Genomic DNA, 24673 nt, shown 5'->3' with positions numbered 1-24673 from the left:
GCGCGCCCGTGCGGCGTCTCGTGGCAGGGCGGCCCGCGCCCAGGCGGAAGGGCCGAGGGGTGGGGCCGGGGCGGGCATGGGGGGTGAGTGAGGCCGTGGCCCGGGTGGCCGCCGCGGCCGGGGAGGTGTGAGGGGAGAGGCGCTCCCCCCGCCAGCATTGGGGGGAGCCGTTGTGCCAGCGGCGTAAGTGGCCGCGTGGGGGTTTCGCGGCCTCAGGGGTGGGCGGAGCGGGGGGGGCTTCGGCCGCTTCTCCCACCCCCGCGGGCGCCGGGCGCGGAGGCAGGAGCCGGGCCCCGCGCTCGCCGCGGAACCGGCGGCGGAAGAAGCGGGCGGAGGGGCATGGAGGTCGCCCGGCCGGAGGCGCCCGCGCCAGATCCAGTTTAGGGCGCCGTGCGGGCATCATCCCCACTCCTCGGAGCGAGCCCGCGGCCGGGCCCGGGCGCGGCGCGGAGCGGGCCCTGGACTTCTGCCTCAGAGGAGGGGCCGGCCCAGGTAGGAAACACTTCCCTTCCCCTGCCCGCGGGCGTGCACCGAGCTCCCCTTCTCCGACCCTCGCCGGCGGTCGTGCAGCCGTCCTCGGCCCCTTAGGCTCTCTGCCAAGCTAAAGATAGGATGCGGGCCCTTAAGCCGGGCCCACCGCGCTGGGCTGTCCCAGGCTGCGGCCGGCCGTGGCTTCTGCCCGGGGGGGTTCAGCGTGCCCCAGCAGCCGCTGCCGAGGACGGGTGCGAAACCAGTCCTCCAGAGCGGGATGCTGCCCACAGTCTGACTTGTGTAAATCCTCGTTGTTTTAACGTGTTAGTTTTTTTAAATGAGCTCGTACATATTTTTTTTTTGTTTTGTTTTGTGAATTCAGCAGCACTTGCGTGGACGAAATAGGTTTTTTTGTACCAGAAACGTTATGGTAACATTTAGAAGTTTAATAAAGTTGAGGAGTGTTTGGTTTAAGATTAGTAATCTAAGTAGCTCTAGTCTAAGAATAATTTTCATATGGAGTTTAGGTCTTCAAATTGAGATGTCCACCCTAATACAAGGATCTAATGTGATAACTACTTCAAAAGTATTTCTTTCAGTGATGTTATAGGAGAGGGAAGCCCAGTCTGTTGGTGTGAAACGGGAAGATGCACCACACTTCATTGCAGAGTTCTCAGGCGTCATCGTTGGGAGGAATACAAGGGGTGCTCCTATAAGTCTTGCGGGATAAGAAGCATTTACATTATAATTTCAGACTTCATATGCTTGTCAGTGAGAGATCAAAGTAGAGATGCAAATATTAATTTAAAAATAGAAAGTTGTACCTAGAAAAGTGAAGGCTAAAAATCTGCTTAAAAGTCTGATGTTTATGCTACTTCAAGGTCTGTGTAACCTAATCATAAATTATTTTCTTCCATGTTGCTTATTTTAGGAAAGGAGCTTTAAATAGAAAGCAGTTTCTGTACTTTTTTTTCTTAAAAGTTTCTTTTAATTAGAAACGTGTGTATTGTTGTTGCCTTTTCAACAGCATACTTCCATATTTTCTATATTTTTTTCCTCCTGATTAGAAATCTAGTATACTAAATATATGGACTAGTAAGAGTTCTAGAGGATGTTTGTCTCCATGTAAACAGATTCTTAAAATGGGAATTTCTGTAGGTTTTTTTAAAAGCTTAACAGTTTTGTAGGAGCTAATTATGCAATATGTAGTCTGAATAAGAGATAATCTTTAAAACTTGCGTATCCTAGAAAGATAATTTTATACCTTATAAATTGCACAGTAATCTTGTGATGTGATTTTTTTTTTTCCTTGTATAATTTCGTTCTGATCTTAATATCTGTTTCTTCTAGGAAAAAAATGAAAATCTTTTCTGAGTCTCATAAAACTGTTTTTGTTGTGGATCACTGCCCATATATGGCAGAATCCTGCAGACAACATGTTGAATTTGATATGTTAGTAAAGAATCGGACCCAAGGGATTATACCTCTCGCACCCATTTCAAAATCACTATGGACCTGTTCAGTGGAATCATCCATGGAGTACTGTAGAATAATGTATGATATTTTCCCTTTCAAGAAACTGGTAAGTTGTTCTAGCCATACTACATATGATACTTGATAGTACAGGCGATATTTTCCCATTTTAATTAAGTCTTTTAATATCATTAGCTGTTGGTTACATTAAAAGGTCAAATATCATTTATTATATACAAATGCCTTTGAGCTGTTGATAACTTTAAATTGGTTTGAGTAGTATATGAATCCCATTACATATTTATTTTTGGGACCTTTCGTTGTCTTAATGTCACTTTGTGCAAAACATGAGAGGTGCTTTAAGGTAACTTACAGATTTATTATTGTGTTCTCCTGAGCTGTATGTTTACAAAAGCTTGAGTGAGGGATTGTTTCAAATTGAATTTTGTTTCTAAACATGCTTGGCAGAACTTCATAAGGTTTTTGTTGTCACCTTTTGAAGGAATTCTGGGCTTTAGGAAGAGGTAGGACTGCCCTGAAGCTACCAGTTTGAAAAAGTGGGGGGGGCTTCCTGGCACACAGCTCTTTGTTTAGAAAAAGAAATACCTGGTGGGTTCTGTAACATTGTATCATAAGGTAACTAATCTCTGTTTTATTACATCTTTTCTCATTATTGAGTAAACCATTTTGCAATGCCCTAAAGGTTAGTTACCCTTAAAAAAAAAAAAAAAGGTACAAACTAGTGATGGTGGGATACTGGCTGTGTCCAGAAGCTGGGCACTAACAAATACCTCCGGTAGTTCAGTGATTTAATATGTCAGCTGCACCGCCTTGATGGGTTGCATGTCCTTGTTCTCAGACAATGGATGTTTAATTTAAACTAGTTCAGGGCATTTGATATACAGTCAAGTCCCTTTATGGGATTATATCAAGTGCACACTTAATGGACTTGAATCAGTTGGCTGAACTGGAGCTTGGTGTGGTATGAGAAACTGAAATTGAGGTGGAAGGTGTGCTTCCTCTTGACTTTTTTGTCATCTTTAGGACATACTTTGTGATGTTTATTAAATCTTGCTAGATATTTACCCCTGTGATCTACTGTGACAGTCTTTGGAGAATGATTTGCAATATTGCAGTATTAGAATTTATTTTGTAGCTATTCTACTGAAAATATTATGTAATGATTAAAATACTTCATAATACCCTGCAGTGTTAATTTGATGTAGAATATAGCAGGAGTGGCTGCTTTTTGTGGTTTTGTTGTTTTATTTTTAGTTTGGCTTGTCATTCTATGTATCTCCAGAGTATCATAAGACAGAGGTGTAATTCATGTTTGTTTGGATTTGGGGAAGTAGCCATAATGGCTGTTATCTTTATGATTGGCTGTTACTTACATGTACTTTTTTGATCCTTTTAGGTGAATTTCATTGTGAGTGATTCTGGGGCTCATGTCTTGAATTCTTGGACTCAAGAAGATCAGAACTTGCAGGAGGTATGCTTTTGTAGCTGTTCTTCTGTAAGTCTAGTTTAATTGTGGAGTAAATAGCAGGTTCTTATGATGTTTAATAAGAAATAATTTTGGTTAATTAAAATGTTGGTGGGTCTGGTCTGAAATTACTGCGTAGCAGAATTTTTAGTAGCCTGTGAGGCTGGACTATTCTATAGGCAGTTTTACATAATTTTAAAAGAATCCAGGAGCTTTGAGTGTAGTTATGTATTAAAATAAATGTTATAAAGAAATTACCTCTGTATTTCTTCTGTAATTTTGGTGATACTTCTTGAATTTTAAAATTGGTTGGTTTTTTTACATTTGCACAATAGGCAAACAAACCATGTTAAAAAAAATGTAAATATTCTCTTTGCTCTCATTTTGTTTCATTCTGAATGGGCTCATCCTCTGAAGAACTTACTTTGGGGAGGAACTGAAATTCCAAATTCTCAGAAAATAAAAGCAGATGGCAACTGATAATGTTAGAGTTTCTTTCAGGTATTGGATAAAACTTGTTATAGCCAGGTATTTTTCTGTAATAAATGAGTATTATATTCTCAAGGCTTAGTAACAGTTAATAAATTAATTGCAAAGGATAGTTTAGGGCCAAATGTTTTCCAGAAGGCTGGTAACATATAATGGTTTTTAATTGCTTTGTTTGGTTTTCTCCCAACAATATTTATTTACACGTAAAATAAGTTACAATGATAACTTTTCTCTTAACTGATCATTTTAACAAATGGCTGGAAAGTACCTTTCAATAATCTATTTCATTTTAACTAGTTGATGGCAGCATTAGCAGCTGTTGGGCCACCTAATCCTCGGGCAGATCCAGAGTGCTGCAGCATACTTCATGGTCTGGTTGCAGCAGTTGAAGCACTCTGCAAAATAACTGAATACCAGCATGAGGCTCGAACCATGCTCATGGAGAATGCAGAACGTGTTGGAAACAGAGGAAGAATAATCTGTATTACTAATGCAAAAAGGTATGTATGCTAATGTGCTTCTACCATCTAAAAAAAAAAAAATTTCATACATTCTTAGCACTCTTTCGTTGATTGTCATGAATTAGTGCCCTAAGTAGCTAGCTTTTTTGCATTCTTTGTTCGATCATTTCATGCCTTATTAAAGGTTTCATTTATGGAGGTCTGTTACAGTAACAACCCAAAAATTTCCCACTTGAAATAGGAGAGCATTTAGTGTCATGTTTCTTTGAACAGGAGGATTGATTATTCTGCATTAAAAAAATATAAAATTTCTTTTTAGTGACAGTCATGTTCGAATGCTTGAGGACTGTGTTCAGGAAACCATTCATGAGCATAACAAGCTTGCAGCTAATTCAGATCAGTGAGTATACTTTTACAAATGTAGTTTCTCTTATTCTGCATGTGCCTGTTATATCCTCCGTGAAATACATGTGTCTTTGTCACTTAAAACTTACTCTAATGAACTGTTTGAATGCCTGTGTGAAATAAAGCGCTAAATCATGCTTGAAAATGAGACATGTAACTGACTTGCATTACTGATTACAAATATACAGTGTATAACATCTGATGCATTTTTTTCTTGATAACACTGCATTAATTTTACATTTGTCTTTCTTCAACTAAAACAGCTAACTTCTTTGAAACTAACTTTTAATTTCTAAATTATTGTGTTGCCTGACACTTCCCTTGAGATAAAGGAATCTCTTGAAATACAGGTTGCATCTTCTCTGAGAAATAATTTTTTCATATATGTTTTGTCTAAAATTGTTTGGCCTAGGGATTGTGTATTGCCTTGTAAAGTATATAGTAGGTTGAGATCCTGTTCTTGGTTACTCCTTAGGCACTTGAATAGCAGAAGCAGAAGTCTCCTGTATTTACTTGCTGCAATTGCAGTTTCATGTGTGTATAAAGAATACTGCCCCAGGGAATCAGATTCTAAGTTCACTGTAAAGACAGAAAAGTGGTCTCATTCCTGTAGGTAGAGATGTGGAACAGTATCTTGATTTCTCCACATTTCCAGCTGCGTTGGGAGATAAGCATGCAATTTGCATAGTTGTTTTCATGTTCACTGGAATCACCTGTGCACACATTTGAAGACACAAATCCTCCGTAGTGTCAATTTTCAGTTGAATGAAGCTGAACAGATTACACCAGTTAAGGATCTGTTCCATTGATATGTCCAAAAAGAAACACAGTGCTACAGTCTGAAGACCTAGAAGTGTTACACTTTTTATTCTGATAAAAACTTATTTTAAATACAATCATAAAGATGCACTTCAACATACTCTACAGAATGCTTTCAGAAAGAGTATGTTGTAGTACATCTTTATGATTGTATTCTGGGAATGAGATGAATCTTGGGAGAGTTGATCTAATTTCTAGGAGATAGTCTGCCACACTGTAGGCTAAATAGAATGTTTTTATTTTTAAGTCTAATGCAGATTCAGAAATGTGAATTGGTCTTAATCCACACTTACCCAGTTGGTGAAGACAGCCTTGTTTCAGATCGTCCTAAAAAAGAGGTAAGGAACTTAAAATGAAAAAACTTATCCAAGAATTAGGAACTGTGTCAGGCTCAAAATAGACTGCAAATTAAGGATTCAGCAATAATGTTTTGAGGCTCTGGTCTCCAGTAAGGTGTAGGAAAAAGTGCAGGTGATAATTCTTTGAAAAGTTGCCATCTAAAGTGTATGCCTTGTTTTCTTAGTTTGTAGTCTTTGTGAATATATGGTATCCCCTTTTTCCATTTCATTACTTAAATTTCTTTCATTAATAAGTCATGATTCATTTTTTTGTGAAGTAAGCCCATTAATGCCATAGAATGGTAGTCTTGGGGTTGTTTTTTTGAGAATGTATATTTAGGAACCTAGTGGAAAGCCATCAACTACTTGGTACGTTGAATAGATTAGTTGAGTAACTTTCCTGCTATTCATGCATAAGCCACTAGCTAGCACCAGCCCTGTTTTCCCGGTTATCTGTTACTGAATCATGTGGATATTATTCAGCACTACATGTTCCATGCTATCCAGACAAACATGTTAGCATTTTTAGCCTTTCGGTCAAACGGTTTTCTCATGAAACCAAAATGAGCTTTTGTGTATAAATTCTATTATTCCAGTGTTAGCAAACAGAATGCCTTTTTAATGAAAAGTGCTTCCAAGTGAAAGGGTAACATATTGTAGAAATGTAGAATATGCTTGAAGTTCATCAAATACTTGAAATACCCTACTTTTAAAGATTATTTTACAAAAAGGTGAAAGGATGTATATAAGAAACTATTCTATATATTAAGATCTCAGGTGTTCAGTAACAAAAGCAGCTGTGCTCTGTGGACTTGTATGCTTAGTGGTGGTTATTTGAAACCAAGTACATACAAAATATTTTGTAATTAATCTGCTCTTCAGTCTGCTCTGCTCAGTATTTCAACATGGTGTCTGTAACACAAGAAAAAGACTTAAATATGAAAGGCATCGTAATAGCCACCTTCCTGAGATTCTTTTCTACAAAACTCTTTTGTAGTTATGTTAAAATGAAATGTGAACAGAAGAGAATAAATTGACTACTACTTTCCTCTGTAAGACAGTCATCTTTGTTACTGTTTTTTTGGTTGTTTTTTGTAAGCCTAAAAACAATGTCCTTGTCGGCTAGGAAAGAATCAAATGCATCTTATGGCTTGTGTTTGTTTCCTTTGTGTATGTACGATTCACTTACACAGGTAGGTATATAAAAATTACTTTGTTCCTGTTGCTCAGCAGGTAAAAGAGTGGAAAAACTAAGCCCAGAGCTGCTATTAAGATAGTTTCTTCCTCATATTATGATACTGATTCTTCCAATTAACAGTTAATGACTCAAGTTTTTTAGCATACTTCTAATTTTTTGACACTTTGTACCAACTGCAACTATAACAACTGGCATAACCTGCAAAATTCTGAATGAGAAATAATTTTTGCTTCTTCCTTCTTAGTTTCCCATGGTGTGGGCTTTTTTGGGTGGTAGTCTTATCCCCTAGTCAAATTTAGCCCTATAAACATTCTTATTTTAGAATTTCAAATTAATCATACTTACATGATACCAGCTCCTAATCCATTAATACTATTATATTCTCTATGTCAATTTATTCTAGCTTTCACCTGTTCTAACCAGTGAAGTGCACAGTGTCCGTGCAGGGCGGCATCTGGCTACAAAACTGAATGTTTTAGTACAACAGCACTTTGATCTGGCTTCAACCACAATAACGAACATTCCTATGAAGGTAATACTGTGTCTACAGCTTTGTGTTAACTAGCTACATCACTTCTAAATTTGTTTGAAAACTTTTAATGTTTATTTTAATTGAATTTTTACATTGTTTTTCTCTCCATGTCATATTTTCTGTTTTTTTATTAGCCCACATTCAATGTCTGTGAACAGGTTAGTAAAAATAAAGGGGGAAAAAAGTAAGGAGGGATCACAGAAGAAAATGTTGTATTGCTGAATCTCAGTTTTTGATATAGCAATACAAGTGTTATTTCAGTGCTGTTTGTATTATTTTCTATACATACAGGCTTATTTACCTCATTACTCTGTCTGTGATTCTTTTGTTTTTTTCTAATTGTGTTTAGATATTCTTGACCCTTGTGCATTATAGTGGCATAGTGAGTCTCTTTTTTTCCCTGTTTCATTATCATGCCCATCCAACATAAAGGTGTTTGTAACTAATAGCTGATTTTTAACTAAAGGTTTTCCAGTAGGTTTTACAGTTTGAAGATCCATTAAACCAGAAACGGGGACAGAGGATGATATCTAGTTAAGAGATACTAAATTAAGCATCTTCTGTTCAATGTTGTTTATGTCCCTATTTTTAATATATTTTTTTTTATTGCTACTGTGAGGGAAATCAGTGCAACTAAGAAATTCAAGTATTAAGTTTACAGTAATTTTCTGATCAGACAGCAAGAGACAATTGAAACAGAAGTGTCAGTATTCAAACAACCAAAAAGGGCAGGGACAGATAAACTTTCCTGTTTTAAAAAAATCATCAAGTTTCCATACTGTTAATCGTTACTTGCATCATTGAAAACTAGGAATATTGTATGGATTTTATAAGTTAAAACATGAAATTAAGAATTATTTTCACAGCTTTAATGAAACTGTGACATGGGTCATGTCGTAAATGTGACTTAAGTTTGCAAATACCTTGTCTGTAACTTTGACCTGTGTGTTGCTGGTATGCCTCTCCCTTCTGCCTTTGTCCTTATAGTAATAGACTCTGTTGGATTCTCTGTGCTTTGTTTTTTTTAAACTTGGAGTAAATTACCAAGGCTACTGTTCTGTTTTTGCTAGTCCTCTGCAGCTGTTTAAAGATGTAGTATCCTCTTTACAAGCATCCATTTTTTTGAATTATAAACTTGCAGCTGCAAGTACACTTTTTATATATCTTAAGTGCAAGGAAATGATAAGGTTGAAGTGTGATTTTTTTTTTTTTTTTTTTTGAATTCTTGAGATTTTTTTTAGTTACGAAAAGCAATTGCCAATCTATTCTGCAGTGACCATTTGTTGCTGCTCAGTAAGTTGTAACTGCTGGTGGTATTCAGTATGTCATAGGCTTCCTTAATTTCACTAATTTAAACAGAAGTAGTTAAGCCTATTTTTTACCTATATTTTACACTATGCACCCTGTATGAGATTTGTATAAAGAGGAAACCACAGGGTTTCATAAAAGGAAAAGAGTAAAAGCAGATGGCTGCATCTTTAAACAGGTCAGAGCACAAACAGTTTCCTTCAACATTGCAATCCTGTTGTTGTCTGATGCACTTTGGAGACTTTGTTTTCTTCTGGAATGAAAGGTAAATGTAGAATCATTCATTTATGAAAACAGTGACTTCTGACTTAAATAATTGTGTTTATTCTTTCTACCTTTCTCTTTTAAAGGAAGAACAGCATGCTAACACATCAGCCAACTATGATGTGGAGCTTCTTCATCACAAAGAGGCACACGTTGACTTTTTAAAGAGTGGTAAGTAGAAATAGTCCTCTAAAAGTGGCTTTTGATCAGCCTGCTGGAAGTATTCACAAAGAAAGATTACGAGCTTCAAATTGATGTAAATTTCAGGCATGATTAGCGTATTTTCAGTTATGCCTTACAACCCAAGAACTTGATTTGTAATGTTGGCATTGGAGTTTTACTCATTACTGGCATATTTTAATGCAGTAATAAGGATATAACAATGAAAAAACAGGTCAGATTCATCAGACAAGGTTTCACATATGTTCAGGAGATTTGAGGGGCATGTCAACTTACTGAGATATAAGAAGTAGATGAGAGACCAGATGTGCAGGGATTTTACGAAACCTCTTGTGGGTATTTGTGGAAAATTATTCCTTCCACAATTGAACTTTTAATCTGTCTGTTAGTAATAGTTGACATAACTTACATCCCATGACCTGTTCATGACAGTAATTGCTTTGGAAAAGACTATAGTTGTTTGGCTTTTGAGCTTTCTTGTTGTATTTGAAATACCTAGTATCCTTTTTGTAAATTTGAAATTATTATCTAGTATTCCTCTGAACTTGTGTTAGCGTGTTGAAAGCATAAAACTTTGTTGTAGGGGCTCAGAAATAGTTTTGTAATACTTGCTCGCTCAAGGAGTAAGTCTGCTAGTAAAAGCTGAAAGCAAACTCCGACTGCAATTCTGCTTCACATTTTTTCCACTGGAACTTTGAGATGAAAAAGTCTGTTCTTAGATCCTGCAAATTTTGGTTTCTTTTATTTGTTTTCAAATAAAGCTTTCAGCTGTAATAACTCTGGTGCTAGGAAAGTTAGAATTCACTTACATTGATCTTTTTTTCTGTGAAATGTTGCTGGAGAATTTTTAGATTAAATAAGTTTGGCCTTTAGATGTTCTGAGAAAGACTTTCTAGAATCATTTTAGTTATTTTAACTGAAAAAAAACTTTTGCAAGTTACCTGCATGATTAGTAAGCAAATCAAACTAATCTTTTGTGAGTAAATGTCTTTTGATATGAAATAAAACTTCTTACATGAAAGATTAGACTGAACCCTAATATATTGTATACAACGTTGCATGTTGATATGTGTCTTATTCCTTCCAATTGTGGATTCGAGCATATTAAGTTTGACTATGCTACTGTAATTCTGAAACTTCATGCAACACTCAGTTAATTCTTTCCTGAGATAATGTGAGTCAAAGATCATGGAGAATTGCAAAACTCACTACAGAAACTTAGTTTAATGTAGTGAGGAGTATTAATGCCTGTTTTAAGGCTCTCGGGTGGTTTTTGCCAAACCAGTTATCAGTGAGATGTTGTATGAAAGTATTTTAATGATAAACCATCTACCGCCAGTAAAACATTGAGAGATGTTCAGATTAAACTTGACATAGCAAACATACTGGATGGTGAGAACAAATCCCAGAAAGCCCAACTTGTCAAATGTGCCTTTAGATCAGTTTCAGTTTTGACTTTGGGATGTAATATGTACAAGAAATGATCAGCTCTGACATTTGTTAAGGGTTCTGATTTGTGTGGAAAATTTAAAAAAGATACTGTCTTAAAATTCTAGACACTTTAGAAGAAAAAAAATTGCCTGTTATAGATAAAACATATGTATAATTTTCTAAATGTTAAATCAAACCTATGGAACATACTTTGGAGCTGCGGTATTTTGTTTGCTGAATTGGTTTTTAAAATACATGCAACGTCTGCTGATTTTAAAAGGTTATTTTTTCAACTGCCACTGCTAATAACTTTTTTGCTTAAGTTAGATCTAACTTTTTAAAATTAGATTACCTTTTTTATATGCTCATGTTGTAAATATTTTGTACATTAAAAGTTGAAGAGTTTTTTGCTGTAATAAAGAAAATATGGTTGATCACACTCTTTCTGACTTTGTATTGCAGGTGATAATCATATAGGTGGCAATAGCAGAGAAGGCACATTTAAAGAAACTGTAACATTAAAATGGTGTACTCCTCGAACAAATAGTGTAGGTAGGTAACATGGTATCTTACAAAACTGATCTTCTAACTTGTGTTGAACACTGTTCTCTCTGTACACTAAGAAGAATCTGAACAAGGACATAATTTGCTTCTTGTTAATGCTGGCTTTACCTTCTGCTTTATAAACCTTGCTGCTGACTTCACCCTGCTTTACTCATGGTCATACGATGCTCTCCTGATCTTGGCTGGTCAGTGGTTTGTGTAAGAGGTGAGAACAGTAGTAATGTTTTTCTTGGTGGCTTTTTTCCAATCTCCTCTTAAGTATCATGAAGTTGTTCCGTAACTACAATATTCAGTAATGATTTGCTTCTCCCACAGGGCCAGCTATACCTTCTCAGTTCCACAGTGATGCTTTTTTAACATGGCAGCTTTGACACATTGGATCTCTTTCAGTTTTAATTTTTGTTTTGGGGTGGGAATCAAAGTACTATCTTTAGTGTAATCTTTAGACTGCTAAGTAAAAACTTTTGTAAGGGAATTAAATGTATGAAATGATACTATCAGTAGACTAGTGCCTCTAACTTTAAAATCTGAGTAAGGGTGAGATTTCTACCCAAATCTGAGTAAAGGAAAGAAAAACAGGGAAGATTTGGGGTAGCACAGGAACCACCTGGCCATTCAGTGCATGCACGCTGTAGACTGTCAGGATGGTATGTTGACTCTGAGCCAGCAGGTCAAAAATGTAGTTAAGAGGAGGCTGACTCTACAGTGAGATAGTTCAGGAGATAAAGAACCAGAGGTCCTGCTGGAAATAGGGCTTGGGAATGTGTTAGGTTCTTGCAGTTGAGGGTACTGGAACGATTGCGAGGAGATGGTGAAAGGAGTAGACATTTAAATCAAGAGACGGCTAGACTTAGTTTTGCTGATTGTGAAATAGCCTCCTCCTCTTTTATTTTGTGTCATGTTTTTTCTTTATGTGGAACTACACTCTCAACTTTTCTACTCATTTATTTTTCAGAATTACACTATTGCACTGGAGCATACAGAATTTCACCAGTAGATGTAAATAGCAGACCTTCTTCATGCCTTACTAACTTTCTCCTTAATGGTAAATTTGTGTCCTTGGCTCATTATTTAATGTTTTAATTGTTGATATCGTGAATAGAGCACTTAATGCATTTTGGTTTGTATAGCAGTAAATGTCTATATACTGTAAAAATGTCAAGTTTATTTGAACATGTCATGTAACTAAGAGAAGGAAGTTGTTTAAAGGTAAATGGAATGTGTTCTGAAACTTAAAGATGGGAGGAAAAATATAAAGGAGGAGGAAATATTGAATTCTGGTAGTTCTTTTCTGAATCCAGATGTAGAATACTTTTCACTTTATGCTATTCAGTAGGAAACACTGCTTTCAGTAGGTGATAGTGCACTCTATCACAATGCTTACTCTGACTATTGCAAAATATTAGCAATTTATGTCTATGCCTGATTTTTAGCAGATGCTGGGCAGCCTCAGAAAACTTTTAACTGGGTTATGACCAACTAAGTATGTTGGTCAGCTGAAGCAGACATCCCTATGTGTACTGGGATCGGTCAAAAAGCAGGTTAGATTTAGTTATCTTTTGCTTATTTGCAAGATCTTGCCCATTGCCATGAATAATCTTGCTATAAGAGGTAGCCATTTAAATACATGTTAAAAAGGTAAGCCAAAGTTGTTTCTCCCAAACAAGTAATATGTAGTCAATGTTAATTACATGTGGAGTTTTTTACATGTGGGTTTTTTTTACAGTTTGCAAACAAAATTGCGTTACAAACATCCTTCTAATGGGATGTTTTCTTCAGTCAAGTCATTTGAATGTCTAAATGTTCTGTGGTGTTATTAAACACTATAGTTTTTATGTATTTTCTCTAAATACTCTGTACTGGAAAAGTACTTTGAGTAATAAAAATGGTTAAAACCAGAATTAATAGCATATTTCTTCTAATCTTCTATTTTTGTTTCCTCATAAGAAACAACTTATTTGGAGAATACACCCTTTTGTGCTTGGTGTATTTTAATGGAAATAAGACAAAGGCAGTTTTAGTTCTCTGTCTGAAAAAACGGTATCCATTTTAAGCATTAAGGAATGGTATCAGTTGATACCTTTATATTCAAGTAGGTTTTGTTACTCTTTAGAAGTTGCTTTTAATGAGAGAGTTTCTGCAGTAGGGCCAAGTTTAGTGTACAACATAATCTGTAATAATTAAAAATAGCAAACTACCCTTACACAATGTACCATTTTGATGTCTTAAATATTTATTTTTCCTAAGAATATAATACCCTACAGAGAAATGATTGGATGGTCCAGGAGAGAGGCTTTTTGATCTTTCTGTGTAAAATTTAAGAGCATACACTGTTCTATGTGAAGACAGAGTAAATACTCAAAGGAGAAAATCTGTTTCTTATTCAGCTAGGTGAAAACACAACTTTAACGGATTCAGAGCCTTTCTGGCTAGGTACAAACCTGTATTGTGTATATGTATTTTTTTTAATTTAAAATTTCAGCACGCAGTGACTAATGAAACTGTTCTTATTTCCAAAAGGTCGTTCTGTTTTGTTGGAACAGCCACGCAAGTCTGGCTCTAAAGTAATTAGTCACATGCTCAGCAGCCATGGAGGAGAAATTTTTCTGCATGTATTAAGCAGCTCACGATCAATTCTAGAAGATCCCCCATCAATTAGCGAAGGGTGTGGTGGAAGAGTCACTGACTATCGGATTACAGTAAGATTCTTCTATTTTTCCTTTTTTTTTTTCTTAAGTTGTTGCTTATCTCAGATGACAAGAGATGTAGTGCAATAGATGTGTAAAGGAAATGGTACGTTTTTTGGAGACCTGGAGTGGATTGCAGGGTCAAACTGTTTTTCTTTGTACTACTGATACATATTTAGTACAAAGTAGTACCTCTGCTTATTGTTCTGCGTGCTTCATAGAATCCTTTCTATGTCAAGGAAGTACTTGCCTCCTTGTGCACTATGAGTATTTAAAGTTTGTTCTGATTCTAGAATAACATTCTTCTCGGCAAGCTTTTTCTGTGGGCTGGATACACGTAGGACTATATCCTGCTTATTGTCAGAAAGATAGATTGCATGTAAATGGTTTGTACAATAAATGAAAAAGATTAAGTTGTCAGCTTTGAACCCTGGATATGGAGCAGACAAATCAGCTGGCATTTGTTTTGATTTTTTTTTTTTCCCCTTTATCTTTTTCAACACATCCTTTGTATCTGTTGTAAACCATCAGAAGTGGCTTCCAGAAAAACATAGTAAAACACTTACCATACATGAAATACCTTGCAGATCCAAAAGGCCCCTTCATCAAGAACCTTGCATCAGTTTTAACCCATATTTTTATATTACTTTTTCTGTTTGCCCTGAATAATATACATCTGAAACTAGAAACAGGGCTCTGGTTGTTAGGGTTAAATTTAGCAATGGGGATGGTACATGGTTAGTGATAAGCAAGACTATGCTGTTTCACCCACTCAGTGAAAGTTACTTTGTTAGAGAAATGCCTAATTGTGTCTTGTTTGGTTATCATTAGGATTTTGGTGAATTTATGAGGGAAAACCGATTAACTCCTTTTCTAGAGCCCAGATATAAGATCGATGGCAGTCTTGAAATTCCATTGGAACGTGCAAAAGATCAGTTAGAGAAACATACTCGTTATTGGCCTATGATTATTTCTCAGACTACCATCTTCAACATGCAAGCTGTAAGTACCCTGGGGTTTGTAACCTTTTATTCTGTTCTAGATTGTTTCACCTTGCCACTGGATGAAGTATTAACTCTTTATGATAAATCATTTGCCACAAAATCAGTTTATTTTCAGCTTTATTTTCACTTAAGTAGTCTGTATTTAATGTCAGTAGATTATTGGAATGCCATATAAATAGGGTGGAATATTTGATCCGGACAGCAACAATGCTGCTGGGTAAAGAAAGCATGCATCTGCTTATACCTGCTCAGAGTTATAACTACATTGAGGATAAGATAGGATGTTTTTGTTGTGTGTTGTTCCATGGTTCCATTGCCTTTGACTTCTTTCTTCCTGTTTCTCTCCAGCGACATACACAGATGTTCTCGTTGTTGACTTTTGTTTTGTCTTACAGGTAGTGCCATTAGCCAGTGTGATTGTAAAAGAAGCAATGAGTGATGAGGATGTCCTGAATTGTCAAAAAACAATATACAATTTGGTAGACATGGAGAGGAAAAATGATCCGCTGCCAATTTCAACAGTTGGTACCAGAGGAAAGGGTCCAAAAAGGTTACATGCATATCTCTTTTTGTGGATGCTGGGCTTTTTCTAGTAATATTCTATTGACATTGTTTTCATACAAATTTTTAAAATTTGGCCAAAGGTAATATGTAGTAAATAAAATGCTGTATGTACACAAAACGAATGCTGTGAATACTTTGCATCATTTAGGCACTATCACAGTACTGATACTGCGGTATGTTAGGAAAAAACACCCATCATTTTTATTACCCAAGAACTGTGAATATGTTAAAAAAAAATATGAAAGCCAAGATAGTCGTCAAGAAAGGTAAGAGATTGATGTAAACTAGGACAAGGTGGAATGATTTCAAATTAATAAAAAGGAAAACTTAAGTTTATTATAAATGAACAATTATTTAAAATTGAGCTATACTAAACAGTCAAATACTTTTGAAAGAGTTATTTAAAATATGGGCTACTCCTTTAAAACAAGCATAGAATATCCTGATATCTCAGTCATTATGATGCATGCATTGTATTTCCAAGAATTGGCTGAAAAGAAATTCAGCTACAGATTTGCCTATGTGACTGAAAGTTATTTACAGTAACATGATACACTTTTTTTCTAAATTTTTTTTATCCAAAGAATTAGTAAATAATTTCCATGTAAGTACATAAGTGGCCCTCTGCATATCCTTACATTGCATAAGTTATCAAACAACTGAGAGGATTCAGAAGTGCCTGTTGGCAGTAAGATCTTGTGGAAGTTAAGAATTTGATTTCAGTGGACATAGTCTATTTCAATTGAAACTAAACACTGGTTGTCAGTTGGGAAATGTTACATGCAGTGTGGTTTCATGTTTCAAGGATGGTGTAATACCAGGTGGGTAGACCTCCAGTACTAGAGGACAGTAAATCTGCTGAGAGTTATTTTTGGGTTTGGTGGGGTTTTTTTGTTTCTTAAGGTCTGGTTTTTAACCTTGATTTGATCAACAGTTTAATGATTTAGGTAATCCTGTATGTAATACCTTTTTTCTGGCCTTGCTTAGAGATGAACAGTACCGGATTATGTGGAATGAATTGGAGACCCTTGTACGAGCACACATAAACAACTCTGATAAACACCAGCGAGTCTTAGAATGTTTGATGGCTTGCAGAAGCAAACCCCCAGAAGAGGAGGAGCGCAAGAAACGAGGTAGAAAGAGAGAAGACAAAGAAGACAAGTCAGAGAAGTTGGGCAAAGACTATGAATCAGATAAGCCATGGCAAGAATCAGAAAGGTAGATTTTTATAAAGGGAAGTAAACCTGTAGCATCATTTTTGTCCTGCCCTACTTCAAAGGGGAGAGGAATTGTGGTGAAGCAGTTGCAGGTTACAGTTTGATGCATTCCTCCTTGTAACCTTGGCTTACTAGCACTGAGTGTGGATACCAAGGTTTGTTGGATCAGTCACCATTACCAAGCTTGGGAAATGGGCAACTTATTACAGTGTCTGCTTATCAGATTTTCTAAATTAACATGTTTTACAAGCAGTATGATTCTTGTCCAACTTGTTGGCTACTTAGCAGGGCTTTGCAGCTTGAGGAGTCACTGCTGTTGGATTTTATCCTAACCATGCCACCTATCAGACATTAAACTGCTTTATAGAAATGCAAAGCATGACTGAAAACTCAGGATAAGCAGTTATTTTCTCTTGAGCTGTAGATAGTTTAAAGTTTAGGTGGATAAACAATCCAGATTGGGCTCTTCAGTTGAATGTCAGGACTGGTTATATAGCTACTGTCTGTAATTCATGTTGTTGTAACTTGTCTAACTAGTAAGCATATGTCAATCTCTTCTGTTTTCCATCTTTCAAACTACTATTCTAAAGAGATCAAAAAGCCCTCATGGTAGTAAGCTTAATTTGCATGTTTTGTGCATGCTACAATCATTTAGGATAGGAGGACCTTTTCACCTACGTTATTGTCACGATGCTGGTGACCTTTCATGCCTTCCTGTGTGTGATCAAATCCATTCCTATGATTGCTTTTACTTTCATATATGTAACAAAAAATGGGGACTGAGATAAAAGGGATTTGGTATAGAATAGGTCTGAATTCAGGTAGAAAAGATAATAGGGAATTTTGTGGTATTTGTTATATTCATTGTTACTTAGTCTTTCCTTCAAAATTCAGAATGATCAACTGTCTCAACTACGCTATAAATACTGCTAACTAACTTAAATGAAATTATATTTTAGGATACTTCCCTTTACTTAAGGCTTTATCCAGTGGATTATTTAGCTAGTCTTCCCTATTGTTTTTCACCCATTCCAAGGGGTCAAAAGAAATCTTACGATACGGGTTGCATATAACTTCAAGGAGTACAGAATGGTATCAAGAATCATATGCGCTGCTCTGGCATATTTTGCTTCACTGTTTTCCTTCCCTCTCAAAAAGGTTAAAAGGTCTTTTGGATCGTGAAAAAGAAGAACTAGCAGAAGCTGAAGTTATCAAAGATTCCCCTGATTCTCCTGAGCCACCCAACAAAAAGCCTCTCATTACAATGGATGAAATGCCCACAGTTGAAAAGGCAAAAGGTAAACTAGAAGCATCGCAGCAGATTATTTCTTTTAAAGATAGAAGTTGTTGTACCAGTCTGTATTTTCTAAAGTAATGAGATGAATCTTCTTGGAGTTACAGCTAAGTAACCGAGGATAATTTTTAATTAAACACTTTAATTAAACACTGATTAAAAATTACCTCAACAGGTCTATGTAAAAAGAGAGATACCAAGATACTGTGTGAGTCACTGATAGGCACTTGGGTTGACAGGGGGTTGAACAAATTTCTGCTGATGCTATTTGAGCTCCTGTATGTCAGAAGTGCTGTTTAAGGACAGGTATCAGAAATCACTGTCTCCTGCTGACTAATAAATAAAAACATGCCTAGGCAGTATAGCTGTCGGAATGGGCAGTTCTCACGGACTTTTCTTCCTTGGTGTGAGCTGTTATCATCTGTCGCAATGACTGATCTGATGTTCAGATGAAGCAACTACTCAGTTGTTACCACTTTGCATATTTTGTATTTAGCCTCTATTATAAGGTTGTTTAATACTAGTTGGGTTTAATATGTTGTAGGTTAATATTAGTGGTTTTAATATGTTGTACTACCATAGTCTATAATTTCTCCTTAGCCTTTATAATGATATAATGTTTAAGAATTTAGAAATTAAATCACTTAAACTCTTTTTACTTGCAATTTTAGGGCCAATGTCCTTGTTGTCTTTATGGAGCAACAGGATTAATACTGCCAACTCTAGGAAACACCAGGAATTTACTGGTCGTTTGAACTCCGTCAACAATAAAGCTGAGCTATATCAACATCTGAAAGAAGAAAATGGGTTTGTATCAGTAAATGCAGTATGGAGGAATATTACAGTTATAGCATTAAAAGACTCCTTACTCTTTTGAGGATTAAAATGTATAAATACATTCCTTTGTGTCTCAGCATTGATGGAGAACTGGAGTAGTGTTTCTTTCCAGTTGTTTTGCATCTGTGCTGAGCAAGGCTGAATGCTGATAAATGGTCTTTCCCTGTGCTTTAGTGATTGCCCTTGTAGCAAAACTCTTAAACTTCAGGGATTTAAATAGTAGCTAAATTGAGATTTCTTGTGCCAGTCTTGCTTTTAGCTTCCAAAGGAATGGCTAATATAAAAAATATTGTTGGTAAGAGTGGTTGAATATTATGCTGTGCTGTAATGAAGTCGATAGTAGTCCGTGTTCTACCAAAAAAATCTGAAACAGCCAACCAACCTCCTCTTAAGTAAATAAGATGCTGGTAGTCAATGATCAGGTAAGAAGGGTGAAAATTAAGACCTTGAAACAAACTGCTAAAGCTCAAATTTTAGAAATAGATTCTCTGTGGTCACATGAATATGGGCTTTTGTCTTTTGGTGAGGTTGATAATGGATAGCTTTTTGCAGTTGTTGCTGGAAAGTTTCTTTGCAGAAACCTTTTGCTGCTTAAAGTAGTATTAAAAGGAGATAAGATTATGTATGTTGGGGGCAGGGAGAGACAGGATGGTTAGTTAAGTAAATATTTATTAAAAAAATATTTAAGTCTGATTTTTTTTTTTTTCCATAATATGTTGATTTTATTTCCAATAACAAGCCTTACCAATTGTTTTCTTGCATTTCAGAATGGAAACAACGGAAAATGGAAAAGCAGGCCGGCAGTGATGATTAATTTGTTTCTTTGGACAAAACTTGGCCAAATTGCAAAAATATTTAATGCTGGAATTGATAGTGGTACCATTCTAGTATGATTGTATAGCTCTGTTTTGTTTTTTACGTTTTTCTATTATTTTTGCTATGAAATATGAAATCTGCATATCACATTAAATGAATAGTGTGCAAATAGGAGCTGTCCTTTAGTATTTTACAGTCGTGTTTTTAGGATGAAGAAAACCTGTGCTGCCATGGACTAAATCAAGTAATCAAAAATGTTAGAGTTTAAAGTCCTTTCCCATAAGTATTGTTTAATATTTCAAAATAGTTTATGACTGTTTAAAAAAAAAATTCAAGCAATTGATAATTAACTGATAATATTGTTAGTTTTGGTTTATGAATACTTTTATTTATATGAAACTGCCTCAGGAGTCCAGAATTATGGAAAAACCGTGCACTGAGTACCTAGTAACTGAGCTGAGAAAATGCCAGTCTTGGTTTTCAACTAAGGGATGGGAGAGTGAGTGGTTTTACATATAAAAAATGTTGGTTTAAGGACTTGTAAAAATTGACTAGAAATGATCTTTAGAAAACAAAGCCTTTCAGGTTGTTGTGCTGGAATTAAGTCTTTGTAAGCAAAAGTAAAATAAAATTTTTGCTAATCATTAAATTATTTTTCTGATTATGCCATCTAAGACACCTGTGGGTTTAGGTCTTTTTGAAAGTCATGGGGAGACTTTCAGAATACTAATGGCTGTGAAATGACAAAGTAGATGTGTCTTCAGTTTCTTTTGAGTAGAGCCTCTTTTTCTCTTAACGGAGAGTAGAATTCTCAAATGGGAAAACTTCCTCACCCAATGTCTGTGATCTAATACTTTGTAAGGTTTGGGGTTGGCTTCCAAATGGGTCAGCCTGAGTGGGCTAAGGAAAGATCAATAGCTAAGATCTCCAAGTATATCAGTCTTCCTTTGATCTGCATCCATTGCCTTATTTTAGCTTGTATAAGCAACTGAAGGTATCACAAATTTGATATGTTTATAGTTTAAGTTGATTTAAGACACATCTGTCAGCTTTTCTAAAACTAAAATAATATATTCATATTTCTTCACCTGAAACTTTAAATACCATGGTTCATTATGACTAGATCTGAACACAAAGACCATGCAAGTATTCTTTGCTTACATTAATAGCTGAGTTCTTCAGCTGTATTAAAGTACCGTGTATAATTTCAGGGTGATTATTTAGCCATTGTGATGCAGATGTGTTTTGTATCAAATGATTTTAGTACGATTTTTGGTTCTAAAGTGGTTAGAGATTAAAGAGTACTTGCATGATAATATTTTTTATCATATTCTAAAACTTACATAGCTTTACAGAAGCAATGTGTAATTTTTAGAGATACTAAAGTCTGAAGACTTATTTTCACTACTTAATTGGAAATAGGATGTCCTGCATCATCACTTCTCAATATCTTACCTGAAATGTTCTGATGGAGAAAACTACCGTAGAATTATCGTTTCTCCTAAGTTTCTGTTTTTTAATGAGATTGTACTGCATATCAGTGTGGATATTTGTTTACTAAACGACTTTTAAGTTTGGAACTTAGGGAGCATGTAAATGCCAGCTTTCTGCAATTTATTGCTAGTCTAGAGAAGTATAACTGAAAAGCTTATCTTGTGCCTTGGGTAATTGTGTGTATTGTATCTTCTAATGTGCCGTTAGTATTCAGCTGCAGTCCTTAAATATGCACAGGTATTAAATACTTTATTAGGGGAAAAGAAAAATTCTGCACCTGCTATTAAAATATGTATTTGTTTAGCTTGTTTACTAACTATATTTTCCACTTTTGGAACATCTGCCAGGTAAAGTGACTAAATGAGTGTGGCCTGATTCTCCAGGGTGGTTGACTGTGGGGCCTGTATTCTAAGTACTGAATAGTCTTACTGAAACATGAGATACTACATAGGCTGATGTTTCCTGCAGTAATCCTTTTAGATTTATATTTAACCAGTTTTGTCTAGACTATTAACTACAACGAATTACTGCTGCTTTGACTTTTACATCAACCTTTAGAGCTGGTTTATAGCTGGATGGCTTCTGGAAAGCACTGAAGTAGTCATCCAGAGGAATTTGTATTTATCCAGACAGTTATTCAACACTGTAAACCCAGACAAGTGCTACTAGTTCATGCAAGAAGATGTAAATCCTGTCAGTACTGTCATATTCACAGAGCAATTGTTGTCCCAAAGAAAGAACATAACATGTTAGCAATGTTTTCAAATGCACAGCTAACTAGTGCATGTTCATCTGCTCCCACAAATATGTTGTAACTAGAGGTGCATTGTACATGTACAAGATATACACTTAATCTGTTCAGATACTTTGACCCTGTAATCTTGGTACACTTGTGGCTAGTAAGATGTTCAAATTTTTTCTGTGCAATGACTACTAGTTGAGCTGTACTGTTGTTGGAATTGCTGGGTGGTGTGAATCTTAAGTTTGAAGAGAAGGCAAGCCAGCAGAGGCTGCAGGGACCTGTGTTGGGATGTCATGCTGGTGTCCAGCTGTTTGCAAATGTTAATCTGGACTACAACATGAAAGTGGACCACTGGAAAACTGCTCTCATCTCCCAGTTGTGGACCATTCCCAGATGTATCGCTGGGCTGGATTCCCTTTGGACTGTTCAGAAGAGGGAATCCTGCTCCCAGACTGAATCCAGTTCTGTCTGGTTTCCTTACAGTAAGAGTATGCATTTGGGCCTGCATTCTCCAGCCTGCAAAAGCTTTTCTTTGGCTAGCTTGCTTGCTCTAGTGTCTGCTCACTATGCTAGAGCAGTGTTTGTGGTGCTTGGGCTGCCCTGAATACAGGGTGGCTTCTATACCTTCTGCTCAGTTGTAGTTCATCAGAACAATGGGTAGCCACCATGTCAGCATGCCACCATGACAGGAGAGTTACCCTGTGAGTTCTTGTTCCTAGACAGCTTAGTGAAACTATCTCCAGAGTTGTCGTGTCAGGAGTCTGAGGCTCTTTGGTGATCCACCTTCTCCAGTAAAGTCCTGTGGCAATTCTGGAAAAGGCATTCTGTGTATCTCCTTTCGATGTGGTGGTACTGGTGGTACTTTGGTCCTATTTCAAACTGTTCTCAGTTCTAAAATAGTTTACAGGTTAAAATTGGAAGTAATGGATTAAGTAGTCTAATCCATAATTATGGATTAAATTTTGTGTATGTTAATCTGTTAAACTGAAAGCATTTCAAAATATTTGAAAAGTTTTTAGAAATGCTTTTACACATTTTCTTCCCTATGGTCCTTGAATAGTCATGGGTGGAAGCAGATGAGAGCCAGTTTTACTGTAAGAAAGCAAGCCTGTAACTTTAGAATGTAGTTTTAAAAGTACATTACACATCTCACAGGAAGAGTTTTGTGTTAAGTAGCTACCATTGCCTTTTTAAATGCTATATATAATGTATTTAAGAGGAACACTAAACAAAGTTTTGGAAGATTAAGGACAGAGACAATGATGTCACCCATGAGAGGGGGACAATTACTGGATGCATTTTTTGAAAATACTGATCTAAAATGTCAAGGTGACATAGAGACTCAAGGGTTATAGTGCCTTTGAATTTCAATGGAAACATTGTTTTGTGATTGTTCTTCTGAAAGTTCTGTCTCTTCTATGTAAAATGTGTATTTATGAATCAGGGAGTCATAATGGAGTTTTACTCAGTACTGGCCATGACCCCTCATTTCCACCAGCATCCGCTTGGTATATGTTTCTTTGTTCTGACTTGTACAGGCTTATCACTACCAACCTCCTATGTAGTTCCTTTACCTTCTTTACTTGGCATTTTGTTCTAGGACTTAATTTCAGAGTTCTGATTTAGCTATTGCCTCTTCCTCAGGCAATAAATTGAAAATGATAATTGAATAAATTGAAAAATGATAATACCATTAACTGCTTATGACTTCTGAATAATAAGGATAGTACATTCTATTACAAATTATCTTTTTGTAGATTTGCTCTTCATATCATTTAAAAGATCCTAAGTCTGTGGATATTGCCCAGGTCATTCTGGGTAGTCATACCCTCTTGATAACGGGGGAGGGGGGCGCTGGGGAGTTGGTATTTTGGTGGCTGGAAAGATGGTGTGATGTGAGGCAGTCTTACTGATGTAGAATACTGCTCTTGGGAGGTAAGTGGCACCGAAGGTGGTATCGGTCACTGAGGTGAAGGTGAAGCCCTACTCTCATGTACAGGTGCTCTGCAAGGTTCAAGACATCCAGCTCCACAGCAGCATGGCTTAACTGAGAGTTTCTCTGAAGTGTCACAGGTTGTGATCCAGGAATCTTCCTGTGATACTTGCAAAAACAGTAAACCAACATGATCAGAACAACCCCAACAGTGACAAAGAGTGCTTAGTAAGGCAGATGGGGGTCTTCCTAATTGTGGAGTCATTCTTGTCTTGAAGTGTAGGCACGTTACTGTTGAAAGACACATCGAATGGCTTTGTAGTTGGAAAGCAGACTTCACTGTATGAAATGTTGAAAACCACATCAATTTTGTATTCTGGCAACACTGGACAAAGCATGGACTAACATACCCATCCGGCACTCTTAATTTCTCTACTGCTTCCTGTATTTCATCTTTTGTGCACCAGCTGGAAGATCTGTTGGCACTTGTACACAGTGAACTGTTATACCATGAGATTACTGTGGACCCAGGTTTGAGAGTGGTCACCATGATGTCTTTAGAACTGCTGGAGTTCAAATAGAGGGAGAGCTTCTCTAGAAACAAACTAATCCTTTTCTTCTCAGGAAAGAGCAATAGCTGTTTTTTGTTCTGACAGTGTAAAGGTG

General features: G+C 36.5%; 1 protein-coding gene across 4 annotated transcripts; it reads left to right on the top strand.

The window, feature by feature from the left end:
• Positions 1-86: 86 nt before the first annotated feature.
• INTS13 (integrator complex subunit 13) lies at positions 87-20487 on the top strand. 4 transcript variants are annotated; one of them, XM_074826455.1, is made up of 18 exons: positions 87-492; positions 1822-2053; positions 3362-3436; positions 4217-4419; positions 4700-4780; positions 5852-5942; positions 7544-7672; positions 7807-7830; positions 9331-9415; positions 11318-11407; positions 12375-12464; positions 13940-14118; positions 14938-15108; positions 15506-15660; positions 16662-16892; positions 18050-18189; positions 18857-18992; positions 19790-20487. In XM_074826455.1, exons 2-18 carry the CDS (start codon positions 1829-1831, stop codon positions 19827-19829), a joined length of 2145 nt encoding a protein of 714 aa, XP_074682556.1. In that variant the 5' UTR covers positions 87-492; positions 1822-1828; the 3' UTR covers positions 19830-20487. The 4 variants fall into 4 exon arrangements, with proteins under 4 accessions (XP_074682556.1, XP_074682558.1, XP_074682559.1 ...); XM_074826456.1 differs by lacking the exon at positions 87-492 and adding an exon at positions 588-1352; XM_074826457.1 differs by lacking the exon at positions 7807-7830.
• Positions 20488-24673: the final 4186 nt, after the last annotated feature.

This window comes from Strix aluco, chromosome 5 (genome assembly GCF_031877795.1).
Source record: "Strix aluco isolate bStrAlu1 chromosome 5, bStrAlu1.hap1, whole genome shotgun sequence".
In the NCBI taxonomy this organism is placed as follows: Eukaryota; Metazoa; Chordata; class Aves; order Strigiformes; family Strigidae; genus Strix; species Strix aluco.
This window is presented reverse-complemented; position numbering and strand designations above follow the sequence as displayed.